This window comes from Corvus moneduloides, chromosome 24 (genome assembly GCF_009650955.1).
Source record: "Corvus moneduloides isolate bCorMon1 chromosome 24, bCorMon1.pri, whole genome shotgun sequence".
NCBI lineage: Eukaryota > Metazoa > Chordata > Aves > Passeriformes > Corvidae > Corvus > Corvus moneduloides.
Genome location: NC_045499.1, coordinates 1439919 through 1456232, shown reverse-complemented (window position 1 = coordinate 1456232; position 16314 = coordinate 1439919). Strand labels below are relative to the sequence as shown.

At 46.5% G+C, this 16314-nt stretch overlaps 1 protein-coding gene across 8 annotated transcripts in view; it reads right to left on the bottom strand.

Annotated features, from left to right (window-relative positions):
• Positions 1-16314, bottom strand: part of PPP1R12B (protein phosphatase 1 regulatory subunit 12B) — a 130365-nt gene that overhangs the window by 36100 nt on the left and 77951 nt on the right. For all 8 annotated transcript variants that reach the window (XM_032132789.1, XM_032132787.1, XM_032132791.1 and 5 more), the window contains 4 exons: positions 14980-15141; positions 14067-14250; positions 13421-13533; positions 12339-12383 (listed from right to left, as the gene is read on the bottom strand). In XM_032132789.1, the coding sequence (XP_031988680.1) occupies positions 12339-12383; positions 13421-13533; positions 14067-14250; positions 14980-15141 (504 nt within the window). The remainder of the gene's footprint in view (positions 1-12338; positions 12384-13420; positions 13534-14066; positions 14251-14979; positions 15142-16314) is intronic.

Genomic DNA, 16314 nt, shown 5'->3' with positions numbered 1-16314 from the left:
TCCTCTTGTCCTGTCCCTGTTCCCTGGGAGCAGAGCCCGATCCCCCCTGGCTGCCCCCTCCTGTCATGAAGCTGTGGAGAGCCAGAAGTTCCCCCTGAGCCTCCTCCTCTCCAGGCTGAGCTCCCTCAGCCTATCACTGAGCCCACTTTGCTCACTTTTCTCTGGGAAGCAGAGAACCTCCGTAATCGCTTCATGCCACCCCAGACACTTCTGGTACCTGCTGGCACCTCCTTCTACAGAGTTCAGCTGTTTGCTGTTCAAGTAAACAAATCTTCCCCACCCTCCTCTTCTGGGTTTCCCACTGCGGGAGCAGAATGTGCTGTTTGTCTGTCGAGTCATGTGCTGATCCAGGGAATCACTGAAATCTGTAATTTTATGCAATACCTAAATCAACTGTAAAACTGCATTTATTCTCATGACACTTCTCTGGAGAAATGGAACAAAATAATCTGGCAGTTGTGTCTAAGAGTCAGGCTACAAAGTCATTATATGACCAGAAAATAATGTTTCTAGGCATAAAGTAGTTCTGTAAACTATCCAGAGAACCCCAGAATGGTTTGGGTTGGAGAGCCTTAAAGCCTTGGACTTTAAAACTCATCTTGTTCCAATCCCTGCCATGGGCAGGGTCACCTTCCACCAGATTGCTCCAGCCTGGCCTTGAACACCTCCAGGGATGAGGCAGCCACAGCTTCTCTGGGCAACCTGTGCCAGAAACTCAGTTTAAACATGAGAAAACCATTTACCATTGAACTACCTTTGAGAACAGTCAGATTTCCCACTGCTTTTCTGTCACTGGACTGGCCCACGAAACTGAAATCCATAGTGCCACAATCCTGCACCTCCCCTTTGCAACAATGTCTATATTGTGGGCAAAGTTTAATGAATCCTGTGATCTGCATCACCACAGGATGTCCCGTATTTGTGGTTACTTCAGCCCCAAGTAACAGCCATTCTTTGTGCACCCTTAATGGCACCACTGCCTTGGTCCTGGAAGAGGATCTTCCTTGCCTTACACTTGTCTGCCACTACATCCAGATCAGACCAGGAGTTGTTATCTGCAAAGGACAAGCTGTGACCAGCCCGAGGTTGGCTCCAACAGCCAGGAACAGTTTTGGTTTAACACACAGGGCTCCACAGCCAGAGCAAGGGTTACACCCAGGCGGCTACGACACCACGGAACCAGTCACTGCTTTCTCCACACAGGATCTTGCAGTAAAATGTCTCTAGACTATCACCAAAACATTGGGAAAGGAATTCACCTGGAAAGAAAAGGCTGAGTCTTGTTAACCCTCCTGCTCTCACCTGTTTATTCACTCCACCCACCACTTTTTGTGCAAAGCAATTCTGCTTATTCTGGAGAGAAACTGCTCATTTTGGTGCATAATGAGTGAATTTGGAATTGGCAGCACCGGCACTTATCCCAGTGGGTGTGGCCAAAAGTCAATCTTCAAAAGTGGTCACAGAACACAGAGAATCACAGTGTCATTAAGGTTGGGACAGATCACGAGTCTTCTCACCTGTTCTGTGTTCTGGGTGGTGATTGTGGTTTTTTTCCTGACAAGGCTTTTCTGCTTTGGCTATGGAGATGCACATGGAGCAGGAGAAGGACTGGACACCAGCTCAGGGGCTGATGGTACTGGTTGGTTGGTTGGTTTTTTTGTGTTTAATTGGTCTTTTTCAATCTAAAAAATTTAGTGACTCAGCTCCACTCTTACCCTCTGCATTGCTTAGTAACAGTTACATTCTCACAACACTGTAGATAACCTGAGCAGGTAATTTTGACCAAGTGTCTTTGTACAGTGAGAGAAAAACTGACTCCAAAATACAGATTTTTATTCCTGGGGCATAGTCATGGGGAGCTGAGGAGCTGCTGGATGACAGAAACTAATGTGCTGTACAGCAAGTATAGCCAAGGAATTGTGTGTATGGAACAGCCAAGGAACTGTATATACAGATATAGCTGAACATACACATACATGTGAACTCCTTTAGCAGTAACAAGGCCAACAAAGAAGTTATTAAAACATTACTTGTACTCTAGTCTACAATTTGTACTTCTGGGCATTTGATTTAACTTATTTAATGGAACTTTGTATCTCAAGATTTAATAATTCAAATTATTATTATTACTATTATTATTACTGCTATATAGCAACTGTACATGATATATAAACCCTACTGTAAATAAATTACTTTTAAATTAATCTCAAGCTTTAACAGGGTCAAATACAGCTTGCAGGGTTTATTTAGCACTGCAGAAGGCAGTCAGGGTTATGTTGGGCTGAAGGACTGGAACAAAACAACACAGTCAGGCAGTAGCTGTGCTGTAAATGGGATGTGCAGGCTCTGCTGGAGTTTTCCATAAATGGAATCCGAATCAGAGGAGGGAACACTTCCATCTGCAGTGCACAGGCCAGGATTCCCAGGAGCAGATCTCCTGGGGTACCACGCAGATCGGAAGTAGAAGGATCTTCCTCTCCTCCCAGACACACACACAGCAGCTGAGAGTCTATAATTGCATCTATAGCATCATTCTCCTCCCACTTTTTATTCCCATCTCCAAATTTATCACAAAAAAGCTGGAAGCACCATGCCTTAGGCATACCTGGATTAGCACCGAGCAGCACATGCAGATCATTTAGTGAGGGCTGAGAACAGCACATTTAAAATACAACATTTCAGAGTTATTTTCTTTTGCCTTTCTTATAAATAGAGATAATAAAAAGCAAGGGTGAAGCAAGTTCAAAAAGCACCATTCTCAGCAGGGAAACATCATTTTAGCACCTGCAAGTGCCCACTTCTGCATGCAGGAGAAACATCTTCCAGCAGTTCTGTGGAGCAGAGTTGAGTTTTTGGAAGAACAGGTAAGTGTAAAGCCAGCAGGTACAGCAGAATGAGAAGCTGGGCAGTTCACAGACCCCTCTGGGGACACCCCTAACTTCAGAGGGGGAGAACTGGATATAAAGTAAAGCCTGCAGAGAGGGAGATGGTTTCACTGTCTTGAGTTCATCATCATTTGAAGATAAAGCTCAGGACAAGCCCAGTAAACCAATCTACATCTGCACTTCTATAGCAAAGGCACAGGGAACCTGAGATAGGGCCTGGAAGGGGCAGACAAACCCACAGTTCAAGAATATCAAAGGCAGAAATGTTTCTGGAGAGCCCACAGGTGTTCATGTTCCCTCTCTGAATGTGCTATTAAACTGTATTTCATAGAATCACAGAATATCCTGAGTCAGAAGTGACCCACAGGGATCATCGAGTGCAACCCCTGGCCCTGCACAGACACCCCAACAACCCCACCCTGGGCATCCCTGGGAATGGTGTCCAAATGCTCCTGGAGCTCTGGCAGCCTCAGGGCAGTACCCATTCCCTGGGGAGCCTGGGCAGTGCCCAGCACCCTCTGGAGGAAGAACCTTTTTCACAATATCCAGCCTAAATCTCCCCTGACAGGCTGATGGTGAGAGGTTACAGAAATGGGTGGCAACAGTGGCAATAACCAGCAACAACAAACCAGCGCCACAAAAGGCTCCTGTTGGAGGGGACAGATGCGGCAGTTTTGCAAAACATAAATGTCTCGAAGATCACAGACAGGATTTCATTCAGGCTGTAAATGCAGCCATGGGCACAACCCCTGAGGCAACCCCAGCACTGCCTATTGTCACCCCATAATCCTGGCCAGGTCTGTACACCAGAGATTGGTCTGGTGTCTAAGGAGAGGTTGCTTCATGACCTGGCTCTGCCTTTTCACAGTGAGGCTTCTTTCCTGAACTCAGTACCGTGCTTTGTTCAAAAAATGCATCACAATAAAACCACAGAATCACAGGATCAAGGATTGTTGGAAAAACCTTTGAATCCAACTGCTCCCCCAGCACTGCCATGTTCACCACTAACCCATGTCCCCTGGTGCCACATCCACATGTTTTTTGAACACTTCCAAGGATGGTGACTCCACCACTGCCCTGGGTGGCTGTGCCAGGGCCTGACCACCCCTTCAGGGAAGAAATTTTCTGCAATATCCAACCTGAACCTCCCCTGGCCCAGCCTGAGGCCGTTTCCTCTTGTCCTGTCCCTGTTCCCTGGCAGCAGAGCCCGACCCTCGTCCCGGCTGCCCCCTCCTATCAGGGAGTTGTGCAGAGCCACAAGGTCCCCCCTGATCCCCCTTTTCTCCAGGCTGAGCCCCTTTCCCAGCTCCCTCAGCTGGTCTTCACTGGAACTGTGCTCCAGACCCTTCTCCAGCTCTGTTGCCCTTCTCTGGACAGGCTTCAGCAAATCCAGAGAGATGCTTTCCTCTGTCCACTCACAATTCCAGTTTGAGCACTGCTCATGCAAAAAATGAATTGATTTCACCCAGTTCCAACCATTAAGGATAAAGTAGTGTGGAACATAATATTTTCCAGGGGAAGCTGTCTGGCAGTTGCACTCAGCAAGTGTTTCCCGACAGGTTCCCTCTTCCCACCCAGGTTTCTTACAAGGAGGAATGCAACAGCAATTTGCACAGCTATGAACAGGCCATGTCAGGGAAGCTGAGAAAGCAAACAGCAGTACAAGAACCAGATGGAAACAGCTATTTCAAGCTAAGGGACTTTCCAAAATATGACATAGAGAAATAAAAATCTCAGGGCCCTCACAATAGTCATGATCCATTCTACTCTTTATCTACATTCATCAGATTCTCTGTACCCACCACAGCCATTCCATGGCTGTAAAACCTGTCTGTCAGCTCAGCTGTGGAAGTGCATGGCTGTCACACAACAATACTCCAGTGCCACTGGCCAGGCAAATCTGTAACTTCAACACACTGCCATCCAACTGTGCTTCAAGCCTATTTCTGACCATCCCTCACCAGCAGCACGCTGTGGTGCAGAAGGTTATGTCCACTGCCAAGGATGAAATCTAAGATGAATGAAAAGACTCCCTGTATGGTAAAACACCCAAACTCACCCACAACAGTGCCCAGCATTGGGTACCTGGTAGGTACCTGCTGTAGAATCACAAATGGCCTGGGTTTGAAGTGACCTCAAATCTCATCCAGCCCCTGCCATGGGCAGGGACACCTTCCACTATCCCAGGCTGCTCTTGCAAGCCCCATCCAGCCTGGCCTTGGACACTCCCAGGGATGGGGCAGCCACAGCTGCTCTGGGCACCCTGTGCCAGGGCCTCAGCACCCTAACAGGGAAGAATTTCTTCCAAATACCTGATCTAAACCTTTTCTCTGTCACTGGGAAGCCGTTTCACCTTGTCCTGTCACTACATGCTCTTGTAAAAAGTCCCTCTCCATCTTTCTTACAGGCTCCCTATAATGAGCAATGAGGTGTAAATTAAGTAGAGCAGGTGGGAAATGCCTGCCAGAAGGAGTTTTGCAGCTTAAGGATTCAATATCTTGACGTACCAAACAATGAAGCAGCTTCTGCCAAATAATGTTACTTTTCATAGCAAAGTCCATGTCCAAGAGCAAAAACTAACAATGACTTTCCAAACATGAGGCTGGTTCTGAAGAGAAGCATGTGGGAGGATATAAACTCCAAACAAAAAGTGACCTTTTAGAGACACGAGGGACAAACAACATCACCACACTTATATCACAGTAACATGCCATTTTTCCTACTGTGGTTGTTTCCAAAAGATATTTTACTGCCAGAGAATTTGACTCCAATTTTCCAAACAAATTTAGATTACTCCGAAGTTCCCTGCTAGCCATGAGGCAATACAGCTTCTACTTTTTGCTCCTTCTGGACATGTCTGGGAGATAAATAATTTACTACATAAATGTGTGACTGCACCAGCCTGCACAGGATGGCAGGAGATGAGGGGCTTTGCCACAGAGAAGCATCCATAGAATACCAGAGTGTCAGAATGGTTTGGGTTGGAAGGGACCTTAAAACTCATCTCATCCCACCCCCTGCCATGGGCAGGGACACCTTCCACTAGCCCAGGGGTCTCCAAGCCCCATCTAACCTGGCCCTGAACACTTCCAGGAATGGGGCAGCCACAGCTTCTCTGGGCACCCTGTGCCAGGGCCTCCCCATCCTCACAGCCAAAAATTCCTTCCCAATATCCCATCTATCCCGGCCCTCTGGCAGTGGGAAGCCATTCCCCTTGTTCTGTCACTCCGTGCCTTGTACCCAGTCCCTCTCCAGCTCTCTTGGGGCCCCTTTAGGCCCTGGAAGCGGCTCTGAGGTCTCCCTGGAGCCTCCTCTTCTCCAGGTGAACACCCCCAGCTCTCCCAGTCTGGCTGCAGAGCAGAGGGGCTCCAGAGCTCTCAGAGCATCTCTGTGGCCTTATCTGGACTCATTCCAGTAGTTCCACATCCTTCTTGTGCTGGGACCCCAGAGCTGGATGCAGATTCTCACACTGGGGAGAAGGGCCAGACAGCAGGGCCTGAACATGTTACATCCCAGTTCCATGTGCTGCAGCCCCGCTCCCACTGCCCCCAATCTCTTTTCTCCGAGGCAGCACCTGCCACCACAACACAGCCACTAAGGCCCACCCAGATATCTACTGCTGTAGGCAGAAATTTTAATTCAGCAGAGGATGACTTCAATCACGTCAGGAGAGACATCCTCCCCCAGCCCACTGGATGACTGACACTGAGGTACGACCATCAGCTCCCAGAGGGGGCCAGAACCTGCTCCAAGTAGTTCAGCAGTCAGAGATATTTCTCCTTTCCATAGTTTTGAACATTTCACAAGGAGACAGACTTTGACAGTTTCCCACAAAAAGTGACACGATCTCTGTTACAGGTATAAGCACAACCATACACTGTTAACCTTTAAAAAGTCAAGAATTATAAACACAGTTAGATATAAAACAATAATGAGATTAATTCTGTCTTTGGGATATGGTCCAGGAGCAATGCTGCTCCTCAGGCCAGTGGGTCTGGGCTAACATTCACATTGAAGTGAGCACTCCCATTTCCTGGAGCGGCCGTGCTGTGTCCACACAGCACTGGAGAGAAGCACACAAGTGTCATGGATCCTGCTGCCACCCTATCCATCACACTGCTCCTTCTGGGAAGAAAGCAAGAGGATCCTGAGACCCCTGTGCAATAGCTGCCATGGGTGCAAAGGAAAAGGAGCCTGGGGTGAACTGGGATCATCTGAACTGACTGCACAGGCCTCCCAGCAATGCCATCAGCAGCCAAGGGAGCTGAGGGTGACTGCTGCAGGGCCAATTCCAGCCCCATGGCTGCAGGGGAATGACTTGCTGACAACTGGGACACATCAGTCACCTCAGACTGCACCACAAGTCTGACAGCAATCTACTAAACAAGATGCTAAAGCATAAAGTTACCTTAAGTAGTTATGAGTTTGTGACCTTGGAAATCACTCCTGGAGGACTGGCTGTTTTGCTTCATCTTCCCAGGACTCACAGACTGGATTTTAGCTGGTCTTGTGTTACTCATTCCCATCCCCATCACAGCTTCACATTACACCTTCCTAATTCAGCAACTCGGTGAGTTAGAGGAATTCACCTGAAGGCATTTAGCTGTAACCCTGTAGTCACATAACCCACTTGGATCACTTGGCTTTAGGCACAAACAATATGTTCTCCCAGAGCTGTAAATTGGTGCTCAGAGCCAGGCTGAGGAGTGAAGTGCTGCACCAATAAGGAGAGCAGCCACCCAAGGCTGATGCCCTTCTCCACGTACTGAGGTTAAAAAAATCCAACACAAGCACATCAGGCTGGAGAACTCACAAGGCAAATCCTCTGTGCAGATATGAAGCATTTTTGTAGAAATATTTGCAGAATGAATTTTAATTTCTCTGCTGTCTGCCCCCTCCACCCCCCAGAGAATCCAGGGCACTCCAAACACCATGAGGATGCTCTTCACCATATTCAAGCTCTATGGCAAAGGCTCAGCTCATGCTCCCTCCTGCAGCACTTTGCTGCTGTTTTATATTGCTATACATTTTAAAGATCTTTCCTTGCAGCATACACAGCCCATTAGAGCAATTTGTTTATAAACAGGACTAACCAGAGCCAATCTCTCCCAGCGTTATGTTACATAGAATTAAATGCTCTCTAATTTAACTACACGATGCAAGTGACGCATGGTGCCACCTACGTGCCCTTGGACAGGGGCCAGATGGTTTCCCTCCCACATCACACACATCTCTGCTAGAAATAAACATTCAAGGGTAAAACCAGGGAAAAATACTCATATCCTTAATCCCCAGAAGGGACCCTGGGCCAGCAGCAATGAGGCATAGGATGAACACCACCATATAGCCCTGTCTGAATTGAAAGGATTTTAGTTTCTTATCAGCTGGCCAGAAGTTCACCTATTTTGTTCCTTTTACTGGTCAACTTTCCCTGGTATCCCAGCAAAATAGCTCAGCTCTTGCAGACATACCTTACCATATTAGGCAATGTGAGTCCTGAAAGTGGAGGACTCAGAGCCTTCCTTGGCTTCCAAACAGTCCATGGGCATGGGGTCAGCCGGCACGACACTGGGAAAGGGGCAACAACAACTGGAGACTCCCAGGGCTCCCAGAACACCCAGTCTGGCTACAACAGGACATTCACAAAACACTTAACAAAAGCTACTCCTAATCTTCTAATTATTCATCGCATCCACCTTTCACAAAAACGCAAACAGCACAATGACAAAAGCTGAACTGAAGCCTTCGTGGAAGGATAAAATGGCACTAAAAGCAAAAATATGGGTGAAAAAATAGGACACACCAAAATCAAGACTCCCAGGTCATAGCTCTGAATCAGCAATAACATTAAGACATTTAGTTTGCATAAGGAATTTTCCAGTTCATTGGTCCTCCCTTAGAACTCGTGGAATTAAGCTTAGAAATTCAGCCCTTCTAGGACAGAAATTTAATTTATATTGGTGTCCAGTTGCATCTGGTGATTTCATGGTAACAGTACAAGCAGGCAGAACACTTATTTACAAAGCAGAGTGAGCCTGGTTCATTCCATAAATCAAAGTGCAGGGAGACAGGAATGGAGCCTATTTAATCCACTTACTGCAATTGTAATCCACAATCAAATGTTTCAGTGCTATTCTTCCAAAAAACTTAATTCCATTAGTGTGTCTGAGGTTTATACTGGGCTATACAGACTGTCCTGAAGGCAGTTCATGACAACAGACATTTTCTTTGATACTTTTACTGCCCAGAAATTGTTATTTTACGAACACAACACTCAGTGTCTTCCTCTGAATTTAAAGTTTTCCTTTGACAAACTCTCCCGTGGGTGAGGCACATCTGTAATGCTCCAGCAGAGAACTGCAAGGAGAAACAATCCTTTAAATGATTATAAACATTTTCTACTTGTTCTCTATCCTCTGTCATTTAAAATACCCTTTTCTTCCAATTTGTTCCCAATTGTTCCTGCTGTGCAATAGCAATGGCAGAAGTTGCCCAGGGAAGCTGTGGCTGCCCCATCCCTGGAAATGTCCAAGGCCAGATTGAAATGGGCTTGGAGCAACATGGGACAGTGGAAGGTGTCCCTGCCCATGGCAGGGTTGGAATTGGATGGGCTTTAAGGTCCCTTCCAACCCAAACCAGTCTGTAATAGATTCTATCATTTTAAGTTGGGGTCAAGTCAAAGCCAGCAGAGTCAGGGATAAAGAAATGGAACACTGGACCATTCTCTTTCGTCTTCATCACCATCCTCCAGCTGCTGCATCCCAGACTAGGCCATTGATCCCCATCTGCACTGACTCTGTTGCATTTGTCCTCACTGGCCTCACCAAGACTGGAATTCCCCCTGGTATTTCACAGGCAGTGGCTCGAGGGAACAGGGAAGGTTTCCCAGCTCCAGCCTCCCCCGGCTCAGTCTAGGTCTAACATGAGCTTTCAGACACTCCCAATTTTTACTTTCTGAGAAACAGAGACAAGACTGTGGCCAAACTTTTCCCTCACCTCTGCTTTGAGCTCAGGTCTCCCCAGACCTCACAAAAACTCTCTCCTTCACAGCTCCTTCCCACTGGAACCACGTAAAAAGTTCTCCTAAAGCTGCTTCCCCAGAGGTTTTTTCCAGCTAAAGTCCTTGTAGCCTTGGACATTTATTCCACAATAAAACTTTGTCTGCTCTTCCAACTTTCCACAGCGCATCCAGGCAGTCTGCATCCCAAGGAGGGAGGTGGGGTGGGAGCAGAACACATGGAGGATCCTGACACATCCCACTACGAGACCACTCAGTTGCCTAAAGCTCAGCCAAAGTGTCTGGGCTGGTTTCCCACTGGTGCTTGTGAGCTCAGCCAAAATAATTCATCCACTTCTGAGAATTAGAACAACATGTATTTGCTCCTTTTTTTCTTCCCAAAACTGCCTTTACTTTTCCTGTGCTAGTCGCCAGCATTGCAGAGCTTGGAGGAGGGATTTCAAGTAAGGCCTTTTTTTGCCTTCCATGAAAATCATCCTGATATCAGCCAAGATATAAACACTGGAGGAAAAACGTAACTGTTCCCATAAAATCAGATTCTTTGGGGTTCTGCTACTAAAATGGGCTCAAGTTCACAACCTGGTGACATTTGGCACCTGCCATTCTAGAATTATAGTTATTGATGAATTAATGATTATTAACTGTACTTTTTTATTGGCACTAGAACGGAAAACAGAGAGCTGTTCCACGATTCCTGCCAAAGCGATGGCTAGTTAGGACAGATATCTCTGATTTGGATCTCAAATAAACCAGGGAAGACTGACCAAGTGACATGATGTTGGAGGCATGCATTGAAGAAAATAAAACCGGGAACTGGATAAAAACAAGAGGACTGGGAAAATGGGAAAAACAGCTCCAGCAGAGTGGGAGGAGAGTCTAACCCAGGTCTAAGGCACGTTGGGTGCATAAGAAACCACGGTGCTGGCGCCCCGAAGCACCTGCACAAAGGGGCTGATGGAACTGAAGGGAAATTGCTCTGCTGTTAGATGGATCCCACAAGAAAATCATGCAAAGTGTTAGACAAAAGGAATCCTTGCTGTTAATTTGGGGAAAACCAGCATTACTAATTGTAAGAGACTGGGTGACCTTGAATTTTTGGGCAGCTGGGTTCTCCCAAAGTCCAGCTTATCCATTTACATGAGCAGTGAGGACTGTGCTCAATAAAATTTTCAGCAATTTTAGGACTAGACTCCAGGAAGCCTCCAAAGCTGCAGCCTCAGCTACTCTTTTGTCTTAATTTAGGTAATCTGGGACAACTTCCCAGAAGAACAAGACATTCCCAGCAAGTCCCAAACATGCCTGCTGGAAACAAGGTGTCCCTATTATGATTATTACTTTTTACACATTACAAAACTCCCCTCCTTCAGTCTTACAGTGAGGCAGCAGAAATGTCAAAACAATTTTAATGACGATAAATGGCCAAATCTTTCCTGCAGGGTGCAGTGAAGATTTCAGGAAGCTCTGCACTGTGATGAGCAGAAACTCCTGTGGGAAGAGCTGGGCTCCTTGAAGCAGGTGATGCTTCTGTGAGCAGGAATATCTCACATTTCAAGTGGAGTAAAGTGCAAAGTAAGCACTGGGAAAGCAACGGCTGGCATGGAAAGATAAGCACATGCTAAAAGCCATCCCAGCACCACATGAGTCTCTGGTCCCAGCAAGGCTCGCCGTGACTTTGCCGCATTCTGACTGAATATTGCAAGAAGAAAAACAAAAATAGAGTCTGAAGAGTGTTATTGCTAATTTTCAGCAAAGAACCAGGTAATTGCAACGAAGTGATGCTTCAATCACTCTACTGCATTGCAAAGCACAGGGAAAGTTCAACTTTTTCCAGCAAAAATGAAACATCCCACAAGCAGGCTGACCCCTATGCAACCTTCCATTTGCTATTTCTCCCAGGTCTTCCACATTGTGCTGTAATAGCTTGGAAACGTATTTAGCTTTGACATTGTCAGAGTCAGTCATGTTGTCAGGCTCAAACGTGTTTCAGACAAAGACAAACAAAACCAAAGGAAACCAAGGCAATTTGGAAAGACTCAGTAATTATTATAAAAGGAAAGAAAGGGCCTCAAAGGATGAGAATATTGCAAGAACAGGGGAACATGGGACAACCTCTGACATGCTGCCTGCAGAGAACATTTCCCACAGGAAAACAAATTCGCGAGGGGACGGGAGAGCAGATTTCAGAAATACAGAACATACTGTTCAAAATAACAGTGATTCCGAGATCCAAGGTCACACCTTCCCCAGGACACCTCAGATCCCACTGCCCTGGCACTGCAGCCCCACTGCTGCATTCCCTCCAGGCTCCACAACTCCTGTGCAGCTCTCCAGGAGCCAACTTTGAACTCAGGCCACTCTGCAGATATACCTTATCTTTCAGAAGAGAAATCAATAAGGAATTGATACTTGGAACTCAGAAATATGGTCTCACTTACCCGAGTTTCCTTCACTTCCTCATTTCCATCAACTTCATCATCATCCTAGGAGGAAAGGAAAGGCAAACAATATAATTAGGCAGCTTTGGAGAGAACAAAACTTTATCACAAGAAGATAATGTATTGTTTATAGAATCACAGAATCATTAAGGTTGGCAAAGACCTCCAAGACCAGCAAGTCCAACCTTTGACCGAACACACCAACTCAACCACATCACAAAATGCCAAGTCTATCTGTGTTTTGAACCCTTCCAGGAACAAGGACTCCACCACTGCTCTGGGCAGCCTGTGCCAGTCCCTAACCACCCTTTCAGTGAAAAAATGATTTGATGCTAAAGTTAAGAAAAATTCTGTCAAAAGAAATGCCTGTCCAGATGCTTTTGGCTAATTATCAGATCTGGTTTGGTGACCTAATGGCCACTTAGAAGATCTTGGTATTGAGGACAGAATGACTCTCTTGAGATGGCTCCTGCCATTCCAATGCTTCTGAGGAGTTGTGAGGAAGTCCCTAACACACCGAGGGAAAAAAAACTTGGAAAAACTGCACATCTGAAATACTTTTGGAAGTTAATATTATGTCAGTATCTCCACTTCAGTTAGACTCCAGGTGGAAACACTGGAGTCATCCCAGGTATCCTGCCCTTGCATAGCCTCTCTAAGCCACTGCTCTTTGTAACTGCTCCAAGATTTCATGGAGCAAATATGAACTACCATGGCATCCCAGCTGACTCTGGACTCAACTTGTTAACCATAATTTCATAATTCTTATTCTCTCCTGAAAAAGGTGATCTGTTTTCCTAGCTGAGGCTCTAACCAAACTTTGGAGGGTTGGATTTCTTCCCTCAGACTGAAGAAATCCTCTGAGACCAGAACTAAGAGAAATGACCATGACACAGCTCTTCTTCCTATTGTCTTTCTTTCAGAGGCCCTAAAGAGCAGACAAATTTGGGCTTGAAGAAATTTGAAAATACTTCAGGTGGCTTGTGACCTGGGAAATCAATGGACTGGGAAAAAAACCCTGAAGCTTGGAATTGGAAGAAAATTCACCCTGGAGTTTCTCTTTCTAAGGAACTCAAACTTACATCTTGTGTTGAGAAGATGATGCCGGTGCCTCTCCTTCTCTCTTTCGGCCGTCGCCGCTCTCGGATCGACTGTTTGTTCAGGGATCTGTCGTCTGAATCCTGATCTTCACACTCTGGCCAAGCAAAGAAAGACTGCTTTGGTTTCAGTGATTTACATCTGTGCTTTTGCTAAGGTTCTGGGGTTCTTTTTAAGCTGCTCAAGGTCATCTTGCCTTGTGTTATATTACAAAGGAGTTATTAAACCAAATGAAATGGAATCTCAGTGTCCACTACAGCTGGATACTCACACTCCTTCTCTCATCAGAGCCAGGGAGGTTACCCCAGCTCCCCACAAGTCATCCTGACTTACTCCTGTTCTGAGGACAAACTGTACTAGGGGAACCTCTTTCCCCAGCTCTGATATCTAAATGCTCCATGATCACTGTCTCAAGATCACATTCCATCCAAAATGGAAAATATCCTTTTATCCCTCTGTTACAAGCAACAGGAATTTGCTTAACTTCATTTAAACAAATAACATTTGTTTTGTGAGGTGGCAGCTTCCCTCAGAGTAACAAGTAAACTTGTTCTATCTGTACACACTGGAAGTTCTAAACCACAAGAAAAGCCTTGAGCTTTGCCGGTTCTTCACTCTCCTGGTACGTACCATTTTTCTCCATCTCTGTGGCTGCCGCTCTGAAATCCGCTGGATTCACAGAGTCTGGCCCTAAATATTTATTTGTTCGAGTCAGGTATGAGCTTGTATAGAGCAGAGGTGCTGCTGTGGAAGGAGACACAGGCGTCGTGGGTTTGTCGGGCTGTGCTGGGCCCCTCAATCGCCGATAGACGGTCTAGAAACAAAAAGCCATGACAGAAAAACAGTACCATGAGAAAGAAGTAGGAGATTTTGGATTTCAAGGAATGCAATGTTTGGATTTCAGAGTGCAATGTTTTCTTCACTGCTGCTGGAAGTGATCACCTGCACTTGCCAGATCAGTTCCATTCTATCAGATAAGGATGAATGTTAAAATCACTGTACAGCTACAGTGTAAGAGCACCCTCCATAGCTGGGAGATCTGGGATCCATCCCTGTGTTCCTACAGCTCATGGTAGGAGAAATGAGTTATCTAACAGAAATAAATGATTTAGAGTGAAAAAAACAAGAGGTGGTGGCAGGGGCAGAAAACTAGTCTCTCCAGCCTTCCGTTATACATGGAGTATCCGTGGAAAAACGTGAACACAAAGCCTCCGCCTACACTGCACAAGCAAGGATGGATCCAGGCCACATTTCTATCATTAGCCTTCTCATTATGCTTTCTGGGATTTACACCGTTTTATTTTCTGGCAGGAGACAGAAAGGTGAAATTCCCAGAGGACAACAAAGGCACAGCTAAGCTCCAGCACCTCCAGATCCACCTCCCTCGTGCTGAAGTGCTGCTCCTCAGTCAGCTGCGCTTCTTTCCAGCTGGTCTGTCCCCGTCAGAATAAAAAGATAACCCCCAAAGAATTTCTCCTGATCTCAGCCCTCCTAAATGGTTTCATTAGCTCTCAGGCAAGGGGTACTGGGGCAGCAGGATCACCTCATCGTCCGCGCTCCTGCCCCACTGTGCGCGGCTCTCCTGCCTCTCGCCGCTGTCCTCGGCGCTGCCGGCTCTGTCGCTCTGCTGCTCCTGCGCCTGGCGCTCCGCCCGCGAGCGGCTGAACGTGCGCTCGGCCTCCTGCAGGTCCGTCAGGGTCACACCCTGCAGGGAACAGAATCATCGAACCCCAGACTGGTTTGGGTTGGAAGGAACCTTAAAGCCCATCTCGTTCCACCCCCTGCCATGGGCAGGGACACCTTCTAGTAGTCCAGGTTGCTCCAAGCCTTGTCCAACCTGGCCCTGAACACCTCCAGGGATCCAGGGGCAGCCACAGCCTCTCACCACTCTCACAGCCAAGAATTCCTTCCCAATATCCCATCTATCCCTGCCCTCTGGCAGTGGGGAGCCATTCCCCCTTGTGCTATCCCCCCAGGCCCTTGTCCGAAGTCCCTCCCCAGCTCTCTTGGAGCCCCTTTAGGCACTGGAAGGGGCTCTAAAGTCTCCCTGGAGACTTCTCCAGCCTGAAATTACATTTTCAATCTTCCAGGTCAGTTTAAAATGCCACAGACTCACATCTGGTCAGGCTCATGTTTCATCCCTATGGTAAGAGAAAGGGAAGAATTCTGATGCCTTTACTGTATTTCTCAGCCTACTGACATAATCACTGACTCAAAGCAACCCAAATATATGTGATCACACTACAAACTAAGAGGCAGGTACATTGCAGAAAGGAAACCTTGGAAATCTAACTCATGTATGTCTGTGGGAGGGTTTTGTAATAACTGTTTGAAAAAAATTTTGCCAGAACCTCTCCAAAACAGTATGAGTGCACGTACATCTGTTGTACACAATACTCACTTGTTATACCTTATATAAAAACACACAATATTCCATTATTAAGCTTAAACTTATCTATCTTGCTAAGCATATTTTTTGCAACTTCTAAACCTATCTCTGCCAAACCTAGAAACTCTAACCATTGTTTTAGTGTCCTTGCTTGCTATTAATTGTATCTTCTTCAAGTTTTTTCAGCCAAAGCTGATCTCTAAACTCTTCTGCTTTATTCCTAAATCCTACTTTTTTCTCACACCTAAAGCTTTTCCACTTTTTGTGTTTCCCCACAAGTGCAGACAAGTCCCCTGCCCTAAGAAATAATGTAAGAGCAGAAGAAAATCCTGCCTCTTTACAGAACCATGGAATGGTTTGGATTGGAAGGGACCTTAAAGACCATCCCATTCCACCCCCTGCCATGAGCAGGGACACCTTCCACTAGACCAGGTTGCTCCAAGCCCTGTCCGACCTGGCCTTGGACACTTCCAGGCATGGAGCACTCAC